General features: G+C 33.2%; 1 protein-coding gene and 2 non-coding genes across 9 annotated transcripts; all 3 read right to left on the reverse strand.

Annotated features, from left to right (window-relative positions):
* Window positions 1-815: 815 nt before the first annotated feature.
* On the reverse strand, window positions 816-889 carry TRNAI-AAU. The gene has a single exon. It is a non-coding gene; the product is annotated as a tRNA-Ile (tRNA).
* An 85-nt stretch (window positions 890-974) lies between these two features.
* On the reverse strand, window positions 975-1048 carry TRNAI-AAU. Its single transcript has one exon. It is a non-coding gene; the product is annotated as a tRNA-Ile (tRNA).
* Window positions 1049-5240: 4192 nt separating this feature from the next.
* Window positions 5241-8931, reverse strand: LOC117922633 (protein IQ-DOMAIN 14-like). 7 transcript variants are annotated; one of them, XM_034840809.1, is made up of 5 exons: window positions 8050-8931; window positions 7859-7897; window positions 6955-7400; window positions 6090-6296; window positions 5241-6000 (listed from the first exon to the last, which is right to left on the reverse strand). In XM_034840809.1, the coding sequence occupies exons 3-5, from the start codon at window positions 7360-7362 to the stop codon at window positions 5407-5409; spliced, it is 1209 nt and encodes a 402-aa protein (XP_034696700.1). In that variant the 5' UTR covers window positions 7363-7400; window positions 7859-7897; window positions 8050-8931; the 3' UTR covers window positions 5241-5406. The 7 variants fall into 7 exon arrangements, with proteins under 7 accessions (XP_034696700.1, XP_034696698.1, XP_034696696.1 ...); XM_034840807.1 differs by having other exon boundaries at window positions 7829-7897; XM_034840805.1 differs by lacking the exon at window positions 7859-7897.
* Window positions 8932-21426: the final 12495 nt, after the last annotated feature.

The following is a 21426-nucleotide window of genomic DNA, read 5'->3' on the forward strand; positions in this document are numbered from 1 at the left end:
AGTTTGATGCACGAATGGACACCTAACACGTGTACAAAACTTTTTGACAAATATTTACAACCCATAAACCAATTGCTTTATCACGTAATATAAGGTAACTCCTGAAATTTGGTGTGGGCATACTTAGAGAAATTAAATTAAAATTTTTTTAAATTAGTCCTTTTTCAAAGGAATCCATTGATATCTAACCATCGAATATTTGAAATAAAATCTAAATTATTTTATGATAGTACAAATTAACAAATAAGATTAAGATACAAATATACAAATTAATGGGATTTGGGTACAAAATCGTAAAACCTTACCTACGATACCACTTGATCAATAGTTATCGAAAAAATGTATCAAATTTTGATACAAAAGTAGGATCCTCTTATAAATATTATAGTATTTTTATTTTTTTATACTCAAATTATCTTCGGGAAAAAAATTTATTTATTTTTTGTTTTGAGTTTAATATAAAAGTCCTATTTTTATTAACTTATTTATAGGCTAAGAAAACAATATGGACTCAAAGTACACACCTTGGGTTGAGTTTAAAGATCTAGAAAGTGAAAGAGGTAAAGTGGTTGAACAAGAAATTAGAAAGCCCAAACTGGTTAACCAAGTGGACTATCATGTGGATTAGTTTGCTTTGATAATTTGTATAAATGCACTACTGGCCCACTACATGGCCATACAGGCTCAGTCCCATGTGGCCTATGCAGGCATTATGGGGCCGAATGGAGAGTAGGTTATGACCAAACAGGTTGGAGTCCAATGAAATTTGAACCCACAGGCTCAGCCTAAAATGCAATCCACAAAGGGGAAAAAAATGGCCCATGCAGGTCTCGAACCTGCGACCTTCGCGTTATTAGCACGACGCTCTAACCAACTGAGCTAATAGGCCATGTCTTTTGTCATAAAAAAAATTGGTTCTTGGAGGTTTCTCGAGCTCTGTTTGGAAAACACCTAGGTAAAAAATGAAAATGCTATGGCCCATGCAGGTCTCGAACCTGCGACCTTCGCGTTATTAGCACGACGCTCTAACCAACTGAGCTAATAGGCCATATCTGTTCAAAAAATATTATTATTACAACTTATCGAGTAATTAAGGGCCCAATTTAGAGTGTATTATGACCAAAAATCCACAGCCTCAGCCCAAAAAGTAAAAAATTATGGCCCATGCCGGTTTCAAGCCTGAGCTAACAGGCCATAATTATAACTTTATATAATTTAAACAACAAACAATTCAACTCCTCATCAACCCAAACACAATTTAATTATCAAACAATTAATACATCATATAAGTCATTTATTAATTAAGTCCTGTTAAGTCTTATTTATAACATGATATATCTATGGCCTCATCTTCTAATTATTCAAAATTAAAATTTAAATAAGTCAAAAAAGTTATAAATATTATCACTACTATTGACTCAATCAACCTAATTATCAAATAGTTACCTAAGAATCAAATTTATTTTATATAGATTGGAAATGAGTGCACACAAATTTAACCCATAATTGGATTCTATCCAAATCTGCGAAAAACGTGTAATACTTATTTTTATAATAATTATTTTTCCCGAAACCTTCAACAATCTCCATAAATTCATCATATTGTTTAAAAAGTAGTAAAAAATAGTTTTAACCCTCTTTCCACCAATGATAAAAATATCAGTAATTACAGATATATCAGTACTTCGATTTTATAAACATATTAGAGATATATTAACCAATATTTTAACACAAAATATCGATGATATAAGATTAATGAAAATTATGAAAATATTAAGAAAAACTCTAAAAAAGTAAATATATATGTTTTTAAGTTATTTTTTAGAAAACTAATATATATATATATATATATAATATCTTCTACATCAATAAAAAATATAAATTTTATAAGTGTACATTTATTATTAAGTTGCATTATAGATTATTTTACAATATTATTATGATAATATATCTAATTTTAAAATATATTTAATATTAAAATTATAATTCATTTTAATTTAAATATGTTCAATCATATCAAATAAATAAAAATACATGTATAATATTTTAATATTTATATTTATTAAATATAATAAACATATAGATTATATAAAAAATATATATTTTTCCAAATTTTGTATCGATATGATATATCTAAATATTTTAAACCTTACTTTTCGAGACATTTCCGATCTTTGCGACTCTTTTTCCTTTCACATTTTTACATAAAGGTATTGGGTCCACATTCACCCAATTGGATTCCATTCCAACCCTAAACCTTCGACCAAAACAAACAACCATATCACACCCACGACAAATAATAAATAAATTGAATTAAAATTAAAATTAAAAAAAATCATATTTAATCATCTTGCAACAGTGCCATGCACGTGACAACCCATCTCAACACCTACAAATCATATTCTAATCCCCCCATAATCACACCACTTTTCCCCTTAACCCTCCTCCAACCAAATTCCGATAATGTCCCTCCTCTCAATGTCAAAATCCACTTTCCCATATGGTCAAACCGGGACTTTCCACTCTCTTTCCTCTCAATTTCATGATCCAAACACACAAATGAAATTGAAATTCGTACTGTGATTAATGCAAATTTTGACTCATCGTCCATCCAGCCGTTACTTTCAAATTTCCCAGGTTTTCAAAGCAACCCATCTCGAACCTGGGTTTTTGAATTGGTTAACAATAAATAAGTGCTTCCAGAAAGTGTTTTTCAAATCTAGTTTTTACTTTATTGTTTTTTGGAAAGATGGGTGGGGATGACGAAAGCAACTGCCTCGCGCTTTCCTTGTTCTTGGAAAAAGAGCTTTTTAAAAATAAAAAATCAAAAACAAAAACAAAACTGTTTTTCATAAAATATTGGTGCTTTCCTCTTTAACGTTTGAATCCGAAGGGACATGGAAGTTAATTAGGGGGAAGGCCGCCTTAATCTTGTTGAGTTGTTTTTCAACGTCTCCTTCCTGTGTTCAAACTATGGGGAGGTTATTCTTGTAATTATTGTTGATTACTGAGGCCATATTTGTCATTAAAGATGTGATTTGAAATTCCAAAATTTGAAGAGAGTCCACGTGGCAACCTCAACTCCAAGTAATTAATCCATTTGACATAAATTTATATTTATTTGAAATCTTTTTCCAAAAAAATATTTTATTATTTATCTATTCTTCATTGGAATATTCCAATGAGGTCCAAAAGGATCATTTGAGGGTAATCCGTAATTAAGAGGGAAAAGGAGGGCAAAACGGGAATAAAAAACACAGAGAAGGCGAGAACTGGTGAGGACCTTATCGACACGGTGCACGAAGTGCAGATGATGATGTATGGGAAAAAGGATAATGATTCGGTCAAAGAAAACACAAATTCCCAAAATGTCCCTAAGTTTTATGTTGTTTTACAGAGAAGATGATGCAAGCAGGCCCACAAATTTCAAGAGAGATCACAGCCTTCAACCTCCCATCAAATCAACCACACCAAACCCCCTCTAATCATTACTGATATGAAATTTAAGATCAAAAATAGGGTACCCTAGTACCCTTCCCTCCATTTTTAGGACCCCACCCCCACGTGTAACCCAAGTGCCCCTACAACTTAAGGGCCAAAACAAATGATTGTGCCAGGGCTATAGTCTCTCTCTCTCTCTCTCCCTCTCTGAGATTTGGAATCATATTATATAATATCATTTTCTCAGGTCTATTGTAATAGGTCTCCATGAGATTTGGAATCTCTCTCTCTCTCTCTCTCTTTCTCTCTCTCTCTCTCTCTCATTTTCATTTCCAAGTCTATGGATTGTAATCGGTCCCCATGAGATTTGGAATCATATTTTCTTTTTGGCTAACGTACCACATTTTGGGTTATGGATATTTTTTCTCAAATTTGTGTGGACCTCTCTAGGGGAATTTCAGCCATTTATTGTTTGGTTGGTTGGAAATTTAGGGGGACTAATGGCCAGAAATGTGTTTATTGTCTTTTGTTCTCTATGGTACATTTGTTATAAAATATGATGATGTTTGGTGTAAGAGATTTCATCCAAAAAAACTTGAGGGAATATATGAGGCATAGAAAATAAAAAAATAAAAAAATAAATTTAATATTAATAAATTATTTTTATATAATTTTTTACTAATTTTAATTATATTTAACTTATTTTATAATTTTCATAATAAATCATTCTTCTTTTAATTTTTTTTTTTTTACATAAGTGGTTGGCAACAAATTTTCTTGTTAATATTGTATCTATTTTTTGTATCCCGATGGTGTTTGTGTTTTTTATTGAATAGGAAAAACCACATAAATATAAAAAAAAATTATAAAATGAAAAAATTAAAATAAAATCCTTGTAAATAGAAATGGGTATGATCCTATTATTGGGTTTTTTTTTTTTCCTTTTTCAATAGAAATAAGAGTGAGTGTCAAGGGAAATAGAAACCAGATGGCATGGGGTTTCTCATTTTAGAGGCAGTGGGATGGGATAGTTCCTTTTTCAACTGGCCACAACTGCAATTTTCTTGCCTTATTGTATGGTGTTTTGTGAAATATTCACTTGGGATTCGCTGGACCAACAGTCTATATTTTAAGCTCCAGCCTGGAATTTCATTTTTCAAAGAGGATGATTGTTTTCACCACTCTGGTTTTTGCTACTCCAGGGGAATATTCTCTTTACCTCTCCACTGCTCCATCTGTTCTACACAATATTTTAGCTCTGTTTTTGTACTTCTCATTGGGTAAATTCATAGTTTGGACCTCTTTCTTAATCCAAACATTTATAATCTTTATTTTAACTTAATAGAAAAAACCCGAAAAATATTAGAATAAGAGTACAAATATACGAGATCCAAATACATGGATACAAAACAACGATATCAAATTATATACATGACATATTATGATTGATCTCGTTTTTCAAACCCGGAAATTGAAAATCCTACCATACTAATTCAATCTCTCGGTTGGGAGGAAAGGGACATGAGATACCCTCTTCAATACAATATGTTGCAGAAAATGTTGAAGGAAGGTTAGGTATGGCTGCATTTGACCAAATTTGAAATGTGGGTTTTCCAGTGAGTGACATAGGCCCTCAGTCAAAGGCATCATAATTTTGAAGCTCAATGCTAACTGTCAGCCGAAGAGAAACATGGCCATTGATACTATTTTTTAAATGTGGTGTTCCCTCCATTGCCATCATTCAAATTTGGGATTCAAACACTTACCAAAACACAAACCACCCACCAAAGTTCATCAACTTGGAAAAAAAAAACATTAAAAGGCAATCTGATTTCATTGACAAAATGCAAAAGATTCAATCAAAGCCATGCTTTAAGAATTTACAAAGGCACCCTGTGTTCTATCCTATTGGAAACAAAGCTTAGCGAAGTCATCAATCAACTAGATCGGTTCGGTATTGGGTTTTTAAAAATTCAAAGCTTCTTGAACTTGGGAACATGATCTCTGCATTCGAACCCCGCTTAGACTAGTCCTTGATGCCATTATTTCATTGAGGGAAAACCGCCTTTTGGGGCCAGGCTCAGGTCTTTGCTTTGGGGCACTGTGAGACCTCAGTTTGGCCTTGAATGATTGAGTGTTGGCCATATAGTTGGGGAAGTTGGAGTAAGGCCGGAAGAAGCTGTCCCCGCATACGCTCTTGGCTGGTGTAACTGGGGCCACTGCTCGGCTAGTGTTTGCAAGCCGAGGAGTGCTTTGGGCAGTGGAGAACCTACATTCGTCGCCAGTGAAGCACCATTCGAAGTCTTGAAAGTTTCTGCAATCGGGTATGGAGAGTCGGGCTGGAACTGGACATGGAAGAGGTGATGAGAGTGTTTGGTATGGCGGGTCTTCGCCAGAATCTGAGGTTGAAGTATTCATCATTCTGCGGGATCTTGACTTGGGCTTGAATGTATCGATTTCGACGATCTTTGGGCTTTCATCAAATGCATTAACTGAAGTCTCAAAAGATGTTGACATCCTCTTACTGTGGAATTCACTTCTGGTTTCCTCAAACCTTTCCTGTAAAAAAAAAAACCAAATCCATTACAACAAAATTATAAACTCAGAGACTATCACATTCCACAGAAAGCAGTGAATCCAGTTCTCACAATGGATCTTCTAGGCCTCATTTCTGGTGGAAATCTGTTTTCTTTGTTGCGGGCACGGAGAGTTCTTTGGGATCGAACAGCAGCCTGAGCCCTTATAAGAGCTTGCATACTATGAAGGGTTGCGGCAGCCCGCTTTCGAACAAAATAACCCCTAACAAGAGCCTGCAACTTTACCAATCCTCTCAAAGCTCTATGCGCCTTTCGGGCCTGAGCTTGGGACAAAAAATGGAAGAGGTTTAACAATGAAACTAACTAAGAATGAAAATATTCACAGAAATTGAGCCATAAACCTGCAGAAGACACTCAAAAGTATGGCAGTCCTCTGGTAGAAAAATCCAAAAGAGGTTTACATAAAGAACCAAAATACCAACACAGAAGAAACGGTAATAGAAACAGTAGTATTAATCAAACCCAAAAGAACAGGGAAACCAATCAATGTAAAATTCAAAATACAAAATTTCAAATTTCAAAATTTCTGATTCAGGACAGAGTACCAAAAGGAATAAGAGATGAAGAGAAACATTCTAAATGACAAAATCAAGAGACAGAAGGCATAAGTACTGTTTGATTAACATTAGAAAGTATATAGTATACTGAATGAGATCATAGTTAAAAAAGCATGAAATGTACTTCAAATGTTTGGAACACTACAAACTGAATGAGAATGATACATAACATATCTAAAAGCATTCAGAGCAACAGTTTGTGATAGCTAAAAACAAAGCAGAAACAGGGGAAATGAGAACACCCCAAGTGAGAACCAATTTGTAAGATGAATTTTTTTTTTTTTTGATAAATAATTTGTAAGATGAATTTGACGCTTCAGAGATCCAAGGAAATGAATCAAAAACGAAAACCCACTTACCAAATATCCCCTAAAAACAGTCTGAATCTTGGTTGCAGCCCACCTGTCTCTGCCTCCACTAAAGAGGGTTCCTCTGCCATGGCTTGTGAGCCTCACCACAGCCACTGCAGCCTGTGCTGCGGCCACAGCAGCATCCGCAGCGGCTGCGGTGGCTGCAGCCACAGCAATTGCGTGCTTGTTCTGCTCTTTCTCTGTCTCAGAAATGTAAGATCTCAACCAAGCGGAATCAACCGGAATGTTGGCCGGAAAGTTGACTGGGTTCTGACCCACACCAGAAGTATCCCTCCCTGGCTTGGCAAAACTCCACCTTTTCTTCTCCTTCCGGTCACCAGCGGTGGAATTCTCCACCTGTTCCTTGTCTTTCTTCATCCCCAACAAGCCTCTCAACCACCTTGTAGCTCTTCCCATTTTCTCCCACAAAGAATTGGGTGTGAAAACAAAAACCCCTAGAAAGAAAAAGACAATGCTCAGTGCTGAATCCAAAAACCCCCCCTTTTTTCCTCACAATTTAGAGTTGGAAAATAGAGAGAATGATATGAGACACCCAAAAATTCTTAAGAGACAAACAAGGCAACGAGTAGGGAACTAGAGAGAGAATACCAAGTACTGAATCCAAAACCCAAGTTGGGGTTTATTGGGAGGGAGAGACCAGAAACCTATGTCCCTCTGGAATGTCGAATGAGAGACTACAGAGAGAGAGAGAGAGAGAGAGAGAGAGAGAGAGAGATTGAGAGATGTGAATGCAAAGATACAAGTGTGGAGTATTGGGAAGAAAAAATGCTCTGAAAGATCTACAGAATCTTTACATGTAGCAAGCAGAGAAGTGATGAGAACAGGTTGTGGAAGAAAAGATTAACAAAAGGGGCATCACAACCTTAAAAAAAGGGATAAAGATTGGGTATACTCTTTTGAAAAGAAATTTCTGACAGCACCTCGTGAAGAACTGCATTACAAGACAAAAAGATGTCACAGAAAGATACAGAGATTAAAAATATTTGAGATTTACAGACCCCAACAGAATGAAAAACAAGGACTAGTAATCACAAATCTGTGTGAGAAAAGGAGAGAGAAAACAGGGCACAAGCACAAAACCACCTTCTCAAATTCGAAAAAGCGCCGAATTCCCCCACTTCCTCCAATGACAAATTCAGTGAATGAACCTACAAAAGGCACTTCCCCTGCTCCCTCCCTCCCTCTTTCTCTCTTACTTTCTCTCTCTAGATGTGTGTCTCTCTACAGCCTATAACCCTGGTTTTCTCTCTCTAGTCCCAACTATGTTTTGTCAATGAGTTTGAACCAAAAAAGAAGGGAAAAAACCACCCAAAACAAACCAAAAGCAGCCAATAGAAAACTGAAAACCCAATCTAAAAACTAAAGTAAAAAAGCTTCTTTTTTTCTCTCTCTCCCAACAAATCTCTCTTTTTCTCCCTTTCTCCCTCTGACTTTCTGGAGCAACGTGTACTCAAAATGAACAACCCCACTCCCAGGCCATCCCTCTAATACAGCAAATCAGCGGCTGATAATCCCGTGAAGCCCTTCATTTTCCTTTCTTTTTTTAAAAAAGGTTTTTTTCTCTCAAACCCACTTCTGAAAACCCCCCATTTTCTCTCTCGTTCTCTCTCCTTCCAAACACAGAAATGAAGCTTTATCTGTTACTATCTTCTGCTACTCTACACCCTCTCTCAACCCTTTAAAGCCAAACAACCAAAGCCACCTTGAGACTCTCTCTCTCTACTGAGCAGCCATTAAAGGCCTACCCACTAAAAAGGGGATTTTTCTAGCTTCTTTTTGTCCCAAATAACAAGCCAAAAAGGCTGGTGAAACTTCCTTTCTTCTTTTTTGGGTAAGAGGGGAGATCTTCAGTTGGGTTTTTTTCCGTATCTTACTGCAAACCCCTCAGAAAATTTTCACTGATCCTTTTGATGATTCGTGGAGCATCATTTCTGCACAAAATCTCTGAATCATATTGGTGGAAAAAGAAATTTTGGGCAAATGTGTGTATTTATTGAGCAGATGTGAGCGGTTGTGTCTTTTTTTTTTGGAAGATAAGGACAAGACTCATTAAGGCGATGGCCTTTGCCTGATGGATGACTGTTGGGTTTTCAACTTTCCTACTTCTTGGGGATGCCAAAGTTATCATCACCGTGAAAAATGGCACTCCCTTTCTATTACCTGATTTTTAAATTTTGATTTCAAATCTTCCCATTAGAAATATCATAAAATTGAACCGTTACTTAATGCCCAAAAAAAAAAAAAATCTTTAGTCAGATCTTCATATTTTTTCATTTGATTCTTCAAAGATTACTTCTCTCACGATTGCTCTCTTTGCCATGGCAACATATTTACTTAGGGGAGGTGTTTGTACGTAAAAATAAGGAATGAGAATGATATTTTGTTTTTATTGGAAATGAAAGGTGATTCAATTTTTAGTGTTTAAATAAATTTATGAATTTAAGTTTGGAATGATTGATTATTTTCTTGATATTTGATAATAATAGAAATAAAAATAAAAAAGGAATAAATGGATAATAATACCTTTATATTTTAAAATGATAAATTTTGACTAATTCAAAATTTGAAATTACTAGTAAAAGATTGAAAGACTCATCTATTGTTCTAGAATGATTCGATGAACGAGTCTCTAACTTTACAAAAAAGACAAAGGTATCGAGTTTGATAAATGAAATCTAATGATAAAATGGTAATTTTAACCCTAAAATGTGGTTCAATTGGTCCAATCTTAGATTTGTTTTGGTTACTAGTTCGAGTTTTCTCAAGCCCACTAAATATTTACTTGTTATTTTATATTGTCTAATAGAATTAATCAAAATAATACCTCTATGTGATAAATTAAAAATCCACTTATAACTTAGATTTGATTTCCATCGAAATATTTTTTATTTCATTTATCCCTTCATAAAATTTATCCAACTATGGAAATAAAGAATAAAATAAATGAAAATTTCTATTTCTTATTCTTGTGTACCAAACAACCTAAGATTTATAACATTCTTGAGCAGCAACCCACCATTCTTAAGACAAAAAATGGTCCCAGTTTAAATTCTATCATTCACATAGAAGTAGACAAGTCTCAGTTACACGTACAACATTTGTTTTGATGGTGTAGAAAAACCCTAATCCCAAACCCATTACCCATATCATACTTTTGGAAAAAGGTTAAGCAATCCTAATCCCACTTGTAAGATTACAAATGTGGAAAGCTGAATTCCCCACCTTTGTGGCAGTATCATCTTTGGGTGCCCATTCCAAAGGTCAGACTCCTCAAACATTCCAAGCTCGTTTGGTAATTGATTTTTAAAATATAAAATAATTTGTGAACTTGGAAAACATGTGTGATAGATTTTATTTTATTTTTTGAAAATATGTTATTTTTTAAAATAAATTTAAATGTTTTAAGTTGTTTTTCAATATTTCAAGTAAAAAATGAAAATATAAAAAATATTTTAAAATTTTTAATATTATATAAATGTATAATGTTTTCATGAAGAATAAGTAAAAAAAAAATACTATTAATTATGTTTGAGTTTTAAAATCATTTTTTTTCTGAAACAAAATTTAGAATTATTTTTAAAACTCTCAAGTTAAATACATTTTATATTCTCAATATTTGGTGCCTTTTACACTTTGTCCCCTCACATTCAAAACCCGACATTTTATCTTTTAAACTTATTAAATATCAATATATTATCAGTTACAAACTTTTCATAAAATTATAAAAAAGATTAATCTTTTCATACTTTGGTTGAAATATTAAGTATGAAATTGAATAAAACTAACTTTGAAACGAGATTTCTCAAATGCCTTTAAAACATAGTAGATAACAAATTTGATTTTTTTATTTTAAATAGATGTTCATTGTTCGTGATTTTCGCATGCAGCTGCAAACCATTACGACTTCGAATTTAGGTAATAAATGTTTGTTTTTACATTTCAGTCATTTTTCTTTGTATTTTACATTGCTTTTTTACTTAAACTATTTATTGAACTATTAATAAGTTAGGGGGCAAAGTGTTGCATTTTAATAAATTTGGGGATTGGGGTGTTAAGTTCTAAATGCGAGGAGACGAAATGTAAAGCTGGCTAGCTTCCCCCACCATGATCAATCATCAATACTAGCTTTCTTCTTATAACAGATGTGAAGTATGCAGCAGTATAGCACATAAAGGATAAAACAACCACACCACTGTTACAAAACAAGCATCATGGCTTGTCCAGAGGCCAGTAAAGGGGGACCCTCGCTAAAGACTTGATCTTGTTCCCTCTTGAAATGGTATGAAGTCACACAACTTTGTTCAACACAGTTCCATTAATAAAGATTAAGTAGTGACTAGTGAGTTCATGATGAGGGTATCCTCATCTGGACACCTACTTTATTGAACATCATGTCATTCAATTAATGAATCCCAAACAAAAATTATATATTGAGTCAAAAATTGGTATTTTATTTTTATTTTTATTTTTTTAAATTGCTTTTCCTCTTTGGTTTGCAATAAGGTCAATGCCTGGTCACTTCCGTGAGTGATTCTTAATATTCCCACCGGAATCTACTGATGTCAAGATTTTTGGACTTTTTTTGTCTCGGTTCGGTAAGTAGACATGCTGACCAAATTTCAAATTTGTGTAATTTTTTATTTTTTATTTAATTTTTGGGAAAATGAGAAATAATTCAAATTTTATGTCCTTTGGAGCCAAAGACAATAACATGGTGGTTGAACAAACTTGAAGTGGCAATGAAGGAATTAAAGTTGTTGATCAATTTGTTGGTTGGTTATAAACCTAATGACTTTATATGAATACATGGAAAACTAAAGATGGGGTAAGCTTTGAGAGAATAATTCTTGTTTGAGCTGTGAGAAAGTGAGGGAAAATTGTTTTGTTAATTTCTTGTTTACACCCTGTAGTATTAATTCTCTAACTACCCATGTTTGGAGTGATTGTTTTCTAGCTACGACTTTAATACTTTCTTAATCAATTGCTTCTATAATTGTGTAGGCTTTGGTAAATTCTTCAAATAACGAATTGGTATTAGAGTTAGGTTAGAATTTGCGAAGAGAGTGTTATTTCCAAGTTAAAATTAAGTGAGTGGCCCACTAACCTAGTGTTTAGCCAATTAAAAGAATGCCCAAAATATTTAAAATGTTATAAAGATATTTACCCTTTGATGGCGTGGGTAAATTATAATAATAATAATATTATTATTTGGAATAAAAACAGTTATTTGAATAACACATTCAGAACGGTTTTGAACGTGTATTCTTGACCCTCTTCTCCCATCAATAAGATATATATACAGAAACCCCTTCATGTGCGGCGAATGCTCTCTTCCATCAATTACAGAAAATAATTTTGTGTATTAAAGTTTGGTAAGGAGAAGAAGAGATCAAGGATTTAAGATCTATAAATTGAAGGGAATCTCTCGATTTAACATGGATGCATGTTCTTCAAACGATATGTAATCTATTTTATTTTTATTTTATTTTATTTTCTGAGATGGGTTGAATTCAATGATCTGGAATATTGTGTGTTAATTTCCGTGTTAAATATCAACAATTGGTATCAAAGCAAGATTGAATTCAAATATTCAGAATCATTGTTTTATAAAAAATTAAATTTTGAGATTTATCCTCGATTAATTCACCTCACCAAAACGAATAAAAAAAAAATTAAACAAAATAAAGACCAGCCTCAACGCGTAGAAGGAAGACACAGTGCCTTCCTTGCAACGCCGACTGGAGCGATGCCGGTAAGGGGCGCTGGTTTGGCATCAGTCCGGTGGTCGGAAGTAGGCGCGCAAAAGCAACGCCGTTTCTAGGCGCGCAAAAGCAGCGCCGTTTCTAGGCACGCAATAGCAGCGCCAGTCCAAGCGCCATTGAATGCGCCATTTTCAGGCACCATCTCCAGCTTTTAGGTGCCAGTCCAAGCGCCATTGAAGGCGTCGTTTCTCCAGCTTTTAGGCGGCAGTCCAGGCGCCATTGAAGGCGCCGTTTTCAGGCGCCATCTCCAAGCTTCAAGCGCCGTTTCTCAGGCGCCATTAGAGGCGCTGGTTGCAGGCGCCGTTTCTCAGGCGCTATTTGCAGGCGCCGTTTCCTTGCCGTTTGCAGCACCGTTTCAAGCTGGCTTCAGGCGCCACTTTTCAGGCTCTCCAAAAGTGCCATTTCAGGCGCTAATACAAAGATCTTAATTGATTTATTATTTGATTTGAATTTTTTGTTTGATTGTTGTCGTTGAATCTGAACCTTTGTGAAATTATTATTATATCTAAGGAATGCAAGTATTAGCTTTAGTATATTCAATGAATGCAGATTTCTTTGATTTTATTGTGATTGATTATTGAATCAGATGATTATTAAAGATACTATTTCCTTGATTTTTTATCCTATGGATGACTATTCCAACTTTGGTGGTAATTTTCTCTTGATTTTGTGAATCTTCAAATGATCTGAATTCTGAACCAATACAAACAACACAAGCCTTTCCTTGATGTTATAACTGGATTTTTTTTTTTTAATTCAAATAAAAGAATTAATTTCATCTTGTGAATATTTTATCTAAAGACAATTTATAAATGTAAGGTTAACTAGTTTAGATAGTTGCCAAAGTAACCTAAATTAGTGAGCCTTGTATTTATTAAATTGCATAAAAGAATAAAGGGAGACTTGTAAAATTCTTAATAATTCTCTTTATAATTAGGAGAATGAGACTAACCCAAAGGAGAGTCAATTTCTGCTAATTATTAATTAATGTTTTTATTTTGTGTTGCTTAGAAAGGTAAAATGGATACCCAAAGGTAACATATAAATGACACAAAATAGTAAAGTATTTTAAGCTCCCTCCAAGTGAACACTGGATATGTTAAAATTTACTCAAAGGAGAATTTTAATGATATCAATAGTTCATTGCTATTTATTTTATACTTGAGGCCTTATTGTGAGCATTGTTCTATTTTGTACCGTTCCCACCTCATTACACTCTCTTGCATTTGGAATGATTGTTTTTGATGGGTCGAACTTTTCTGAATGGTATGAAAGGGTTCAATTCTCACTGGGCGTATTGGATCTTGACCTGGCTTTAATAAATGATAAACCTCTTGAAGCTACGGATGACAGTACTCCAGAGCAGGTGGAACAATCAAAAGCCTGGGCAAAATCAAATTGACTCAATCTGATGTTTATGAGAATGACTATTGCCAATAATATCAAGACCTCTCTCCCTCAAATCGAGTTTGCCTCAGAATTTCTTAAATTTGTTGAGGAGCGCTTCAAACGCGCTGATAAGTCCCTTGCAGGCACATTGATGGCTGAATTGACCACCATGAAATATGATGGTCAGAAAGGTATTCAACAACATATTTTAAACATGACTGAAAAGGCTGCAAAGCTTAAGGCACTAGGTATGGGTATGGATGAGTCCTTCTTAGTACAGTTTGTCCTTAACTCACTTCCATCACAATTTGCTCCATTCAAAATCCACTATAATACTAACAGTGATCAGTGGAACTTGAATGAGCTCACCAGTAAATGCATACAAGAGGAAGTGAGATTAAGACAAGAAGGACATAATCTTGCCCTTGCTGTAACTCATGGAGTCACGAAGAAGAAAGGAAAATTCAAAAAATGAAAGAAGTTTCCACCTAAGAAAAGCGGACCTGGGGAAGGTAGCCAAAGTCATGATGGAAAATTCTTGGTAAGTTGCTACTTTTGTGGCAAGAAAGGGCATGTGAAGAAGGACTGTAACAAGCGCAAGGTTTGGTTCGAAAAGAGAGGTATAAATTTTTCTTTTGTATGTTATGAATCCAATCTTGCTAAAGTTCCTTCAAATACTTGGTGGATTGATTCTGGAGCCATAACTCATGTGACTAATTTAATGCAGGGATTCCTTACAACCAGGAAACCAAAGGAAAGTGAAAAGTTTCTCTATATGGGAAACTGTCTCAAGGTTGAAGTGGTAGCTGTTGGTACCTATCGCTTACTATTAAAGACGGGTCATCGGATGGATCTTTTAAACACTTTTTATGTACCTTCTATCTCTAGGAATTTAGTTTCCTTGTCCAAATTAGATGCTACTGGATATTCTGTTTTATTCAGTTCTAGACAATTAAGTTTGTTGTCAAATTCTGTTACAGTTGGTTCTGATATTTTATGTGATGGTTTATATAAAATTTCCTTGAATCATGAATTTGCACAAGCTTTGATAACCCTGCATTCAAATGTTGGTTCAAAACGTGGCTTAATTAATGAAAATTCTTCAATCTTGTGGCACAGAAGACTAGGGCACATCTCTAGGGAAAGAATTGAGAGATTAGTGAAGGAAGGAATTTTACAAAATCTTGACTTCAATGATTTTCATGTATGCGTGGATTGCATAAAGGGAAAGCAAACTAAACATACAAAGAAAGGTGCCACAAGAAGTAATGAGCTTCTTAAGATAATTCATACAGATATTGTGGACCACTCTCTGTTCCTGTAAAATATTTTATCACCTTTATAGATGATCTATCTCGTTATGGTTATATTTATCTAATGCATGAAAAGTCTCAGGCCATTGACATCTTCGAGATGTTCATAATAGAGGTCGAGAGACAATTAGATAAAAAGATTAAAATTGTGAGATCAGATCGAGGTGGTGAATATTATGGCAGATATGATAAATCAGGACAAAATCCTGGTCCTTTTTCCAAATTCCTTGAAAAGCGTGGCATTCGTGCTTAGTACACAATGCCTGGTACGCCACAGTAGAATGGTGTTGCTGAAAGGCGTAATCGCACATTAATGGAAATGGTTAGGAGTATGATGAGTTACTCTTCTGTACCTATTTCATTGTGGGGTGAAGCCTTAAAAACCGTAATGTATATCTTGAACAGAGTTCCTAGTAAGGCAGTTCCAAAAACTCCTTTCGAGTTATGGACTGGTAGGAAACCTAGCTTGAGACATATACATATATAGGGTTGTCCAGCGGAGGCAAGAATCTATAACCCACATGAGAAAAAGCTTGATTCAAGAATGATATCTAGATATTTCATTGGCTATCCGGATAAATCGAAAGGGTACAAATTTTACTGTCTTAACCACAGTGTGAGAATAGTTGAAACCGGTAATGCCAGATTCTTAGAGAATGGTGAAATCAGTGGGAGTAATGAACCAAGAAAGGTAGATATTGAGGAGATAAGAGTGGATATCCCACCACCTTTTTTACCTCAAGAAATTATTGTCCCTCAACCTGTTCAACAAGTTGAGGAAAATAAGCAACATAATAGAGATGGTTCATTACCACTAGAAAATATTGCCATTGAAAATGCTATAGAGCCACCACAACCGGCACCTTTGAGGAGATCTCAAAGAGAAAGGAGACCTGTCATTACAGATGATTATGTGGTGTATCTACAGGAATCTAATTTTGATATTGGGATAAGGAAGGATCCGGTTTCGTTTTCACAAGCCATGGAAAGTGATGATTCTAGTAAATGGATGGAAGCTATGAATGAAGAGTTGAAATCTATGGCCCATAACGGTGTCTGGGATCTCATCGAATTGCCTAATAGTTGTAAACCCATCGGCTGTAAATGGGTCTTTAAGACAAAGCGCGACGCTAAAAGCAATATCGAACAATTTAAGACCAGACTTGTGGCCAAAGGTTTCACTCAAAAGGAAGGTATCGATTACAGAGATACCTTCTCTCCAGTTTCCAAGAAAGATTCACTTAGAATCATCATAGCACTTGTAGCTCATTTTGATTTAGAGTTACATCAAATAGATGTGAAAATTGCATTCTTAAATGGGAATTTGGATGAAGATATCTATATGGAACAACCTGAAGGGTTCGCAAAGAAAAGAAATGAACACCTAGTTTGCAAATTAAAGAAATCCATTTACGGTCTTAAACAAGCTTCCAGACAATGGTATATTAAGTTCAATAATATCATTACATCTTTCGGATTTAAAGAGAACATTGTTGATCAGTGTATATATCTGAAAGTTAGTGGGAGCAAGTTTATATTTCTGATACTGCATGTGGATGATATTTTGCTTGCTAGCAGTGATCTTGGTTTATTACGTGAAACCAAGGAACATCTCTTTAAAAACTTTCATATGGTTGATATGGGTGAGGCAAACTATGTTATTGACATCGAGATCTTTAGGGATCGATCTCGAGGAGTGCTAGGTTTATCTCATAAAGGATATATTGATCGAGTTTTAGAGAGATTTAATATGCAGTCATGTTCATCGGGTATTGCACCTATATTGAAAGGTGACAAATTAAGTAAAATGCAGTGCCTAAGGAATAACATGGAAATGGAGCAAATGAAGAAAATTCCTTATGCATCAGCTGTAGGGAGTTTGATGTACGCTCAAACATGTACAAGACTGGATATCAACTTTGCTGTAGGCATGTTAGGAAGATACCAAAGTGATCCAGGATTCGAACACTGGAAAGCTGCAAAGAAGGTGATGAGGTACTTACAAGGGACAAAGGATTATATGCTCACATATAAAAGATCATAACAATTAGAGGTTGTCGGTTACTCGAATTCTGATTATGGTGGTTGTCTCGATAGCTTAAAGTCAACTTCAGGATTTGTCTTTATGCTAGCAAATGGGACAATCTCGTGGAAGAGTGAAAAACAATCAATTACTGCTTCATCTACGATGGAGGCCGAGTTTGTTGCTTGTTTTGAAGCTTCAAGTCATGTTTTATGGTTACAGAATTTTATCTCAGGGTTTGTGTTGTTGACTCTATTGCTAAACCTTTGAGAATATATTGTGATAACACCGCAGCTGTTTTCTTCTCTAAGAATGACAAATTTTCTAGTGGATCGAAACACATGGATTTAAAGTATTTAGTTGTTAAAGAAAGAGTCCAGAAACAACAACAACAAGTGTCAATTGAAAATATTAGGACCACACTTATGGTTGCTGATCCATTAACTAAAGGATTACCTCCAAAGGCATATTTGGAACATGTTATGAGGATGGGCCTTTTGAGTAATCCATAATATGTATGATAATGAATGGTGGTTATGTAATTGACAACTTGCGCATCAAAATTGTTTCTGTTTATTCTTTTATGGGTGCACGTTTTATTGTTTGATAAACAAGAATTGTCCTGACAAGACAAATTACAGGGGCTGTTTGGCATTAAGGACTGGGTTAGTAAGGGTTATTGATGTGTGGTGCATGGAAGGAAACATGACATTATGGTTATGTGACCGCCATGACTCGCATTTATGATCTGAACTGATTCAGTATTATGGTATATGATTTTGGACATATTGGCTAAGTTTATTGAAATCGTGATCACGTGTCAAATTTATTTTCCAATATATATTTTATATATAAAACTAAATATATTATAGTTTTCATAATCGGTTTAGTGGGGCAAGTGGGAGAATGTTATTTCCACGTTAAAATTAAGTGGGTGGCCCACTAACCTAGTGTTTAGCCAATTAAAAGAATGCCCAAAATATTTAAACTGTTATAAAGATATTTACCCTTTGATGGAGTGGGTAAATTATAATAATAATATTATTATTATTTGGAATAAAAACAGTTATTCGAATAACACGTTCAAAACGGTTTTGAACGTGTATTCTTGGCCCTCTTCTTCTATCAATAAGATATATGTACAAAAACCCCTTCATGTGCGGCGAATGCTCTCTTCCATCAATTACAGAAAATAATTCTGTGTATTAAAGTTTGATAAGGAGAAGAAGATATCAAGGATTTAAGATCTATAAATTGAAGGGAATCTCTCGATTTAACATGGCTACGTGTTCTTCAAACGGTATGTAATCTATTTTATTTTTATTTTATTTTCGGAGATGGGTTGAATTCAATGATCTGGAATATTGTGTGTTAATTTTTGTGTTAAATATCAACAGACAGACGTTAAAAAGTTTTATTAGAAAAAATAATGTTAGATTACGGAAGATTGAGATGTGTTATTCCAACGAAAGCTTTGATAACGATTTGTCGTGCGAACGAAAGCTTTCAAGCAAACAATATTACTTTAAAAACATAGAAATAAAGTAATCACATAAACAATAAATGAAGTTTTAATGTGGTTCGACCAATTATGCACATATCTATAGATGAGAGATAATATTTTTAACATTACAAAATAAATAATAAGATACAACTATTGGATTCCCGAAATATCTCATGTTTCCACACTCATATCCATATCCTACCACAAGTTTCCTCGCTTTATCGGGTATTTCTCATTCTCTCTTATATCTTTATCAAACTTTTATAGTTTCTATAAACTTATCTTCCTTTTTTTTCATGACCTAGAATGTTTATAAAGATATTTTTAATAAGTTTTCTTATTTTATAATAAAATATAATATTACAATAATATATCAACTTACAAAAATAAATTTATACTAAATAGAAATTTATAACACTTTCCAACAAGACGAGAGGCCAATTGGCACAATAACTTCTTCAAGATGCTTTGAGAGGAGAGAATAATTCAACAATTTCTTTCTATGAGAAAGCAAAAACAAGATTATCTTGATCTTGAGAATATTCAAAGCAAGGGTGAAAGTGAAGAATGAAGTATTATTTTGTTGAATTCTCTATAGGAATCACATGACAACTTAGTGGACACCATGTTGCATGGCCATCACATGTTGTCTTTGAATCAAGTTCAAGATGCTCTCGATTCAAAGGGATTAAAAAAGAAAAGCACAAGATAGAGACGAAACTTCAAGAAAAGGCCTTATTGTAGTAAAAAAAATTTAGTGTATTTTAATATTTAGAATTATGAGTGTTGGACCCTTGATCATACTTATATTATTAAATTGTAAAATTATAATCTTTTATATTTTTATACATATTATTTTAAAAAAAATACAATCAAAATAATTTTTGTTTTGGAATGTATATTGTGTAAAAATTTTCAATATCTAAGGTTAAGGTTTCAAATCCTATGGTCATTTATGTCTAATTGTTCATAAAGGAGAAATTAAACAAAATCATTTTCAAATAATAAAATAAATAAAAATATAGAAATTACAAAACTATGACACAATAAAGCCCTAAAATTTTTAATATTTAAAGGAATACTAATTAAAATAAGATCAATATCAAATTATCAACAATAAATATTAACTATAAACACCAAGATAAATAAAATACTAATAAAAATAAAATTTTAAAATGATGGTAAAATTTTTTATTAAAAAATGAGAAAGAAAAAGTTTATTCAAGAAAAAAAATGCAAACAAAACTAGAAAATAAAATTTCTATTGATTAAACCATTGAAAGTGTCCATTTCCATATTTTGTATAGTACTTCATTTGAGTTTTCATTACTAAAGAAGTTTTGTGATTTTATTGTTAATTAATAATAATAATAATAATAAAGTTTTTAAGACTTTATTTGAGTGCATTTCAACCCAATTTACGATATTTTAATGCACCATCTTCAATCATTGTTGATTATTATATTCGAATGCATTTGGTAATGATTATATAAATTGTTTTTGGTCTTTCTAATATTTGAAATTTTTTATTTTTTAAGTATTAGAAAGACCAAAAACACTTTAAGATCTTTTAATACACTATCTTCAATCATAGTTGATTATTATATTCGAATGCATTTGGTATTGATTCTATAAATTGTTTTTGGTATTTCTAATATTTTAATTTTTTTATTTTTTAAATATTAGAAAGATCAAAAACATTTTACGATCTTTTAATGCACCATCTTCAATCATAGATATTCGAATGCATTCGGTAATGATTCTAGAAATTGTTTTTGGTTTTTCTAATATTTGAAATTTTTTATTTTTTAAATATTAAAAAGACCAAAAACACTTCCAAAATTCGTTATCAAATGCATTATTTATTGAGCTTAAAGTTGCAAATTAAGAATTGCTAATAATTTTCTTTCAATTATAAAGTACTACACGAGGAGCATTATAGAGTGTCATTTAAAACCATAATTTAAGTATAAAGAAGTTTAAGGTGGGATTGAAACCTTGGTAGGTTTGTGGAGCCCTTAATTTAAGATTGAAGTACGAGGAGAGTAAATACATGTTGGGATTTGATAAAACCATTCTAAATATTAAAATTTGTATATCTTTATCATTTTCTCTATTTACTTGATAATCTATTTAAATTATCCATCGTTCTTCATTATTGTTATTTGTATTCATTAAGTTAATTTTTTTTTTTAACCTCTAGCAGTCTATTTGCTTAAAATTTCATAAAAAAAAAAGAAGAAAGAGAGAAAATATTAAAAAAAAAAAATGAAAAAACAATAAAATATTTTTAATTTATTTTTTACTTTATATAAAAATTAATAATTTAAAAATACAAAACTTATAACAATTTTTAGTTGTATTTGTATTTGATTTTTTAGTTGTATATATAAGAAAATGATCTTTTATATATATATATATATATATATATATATATATATATATATATTAATTTTATTTCTATTGCAT

This window comes from Vitis riparia, chromosome 9 (genome assembly GCF_004353265.1).
Source record: "Vitis riparia cultivar Riparia Gloire de Montpellier isolate 1030 chromosome 9, EGFV_Vit.rip_1.0, whole genome shotgun sequence".
Taxonomy (NCBI): Eukaryota; Viridiplantae; Streptophyta; class Magnoliopsida; order Vitales; family Vitaceae; genus Vitis; species Vitis riparia.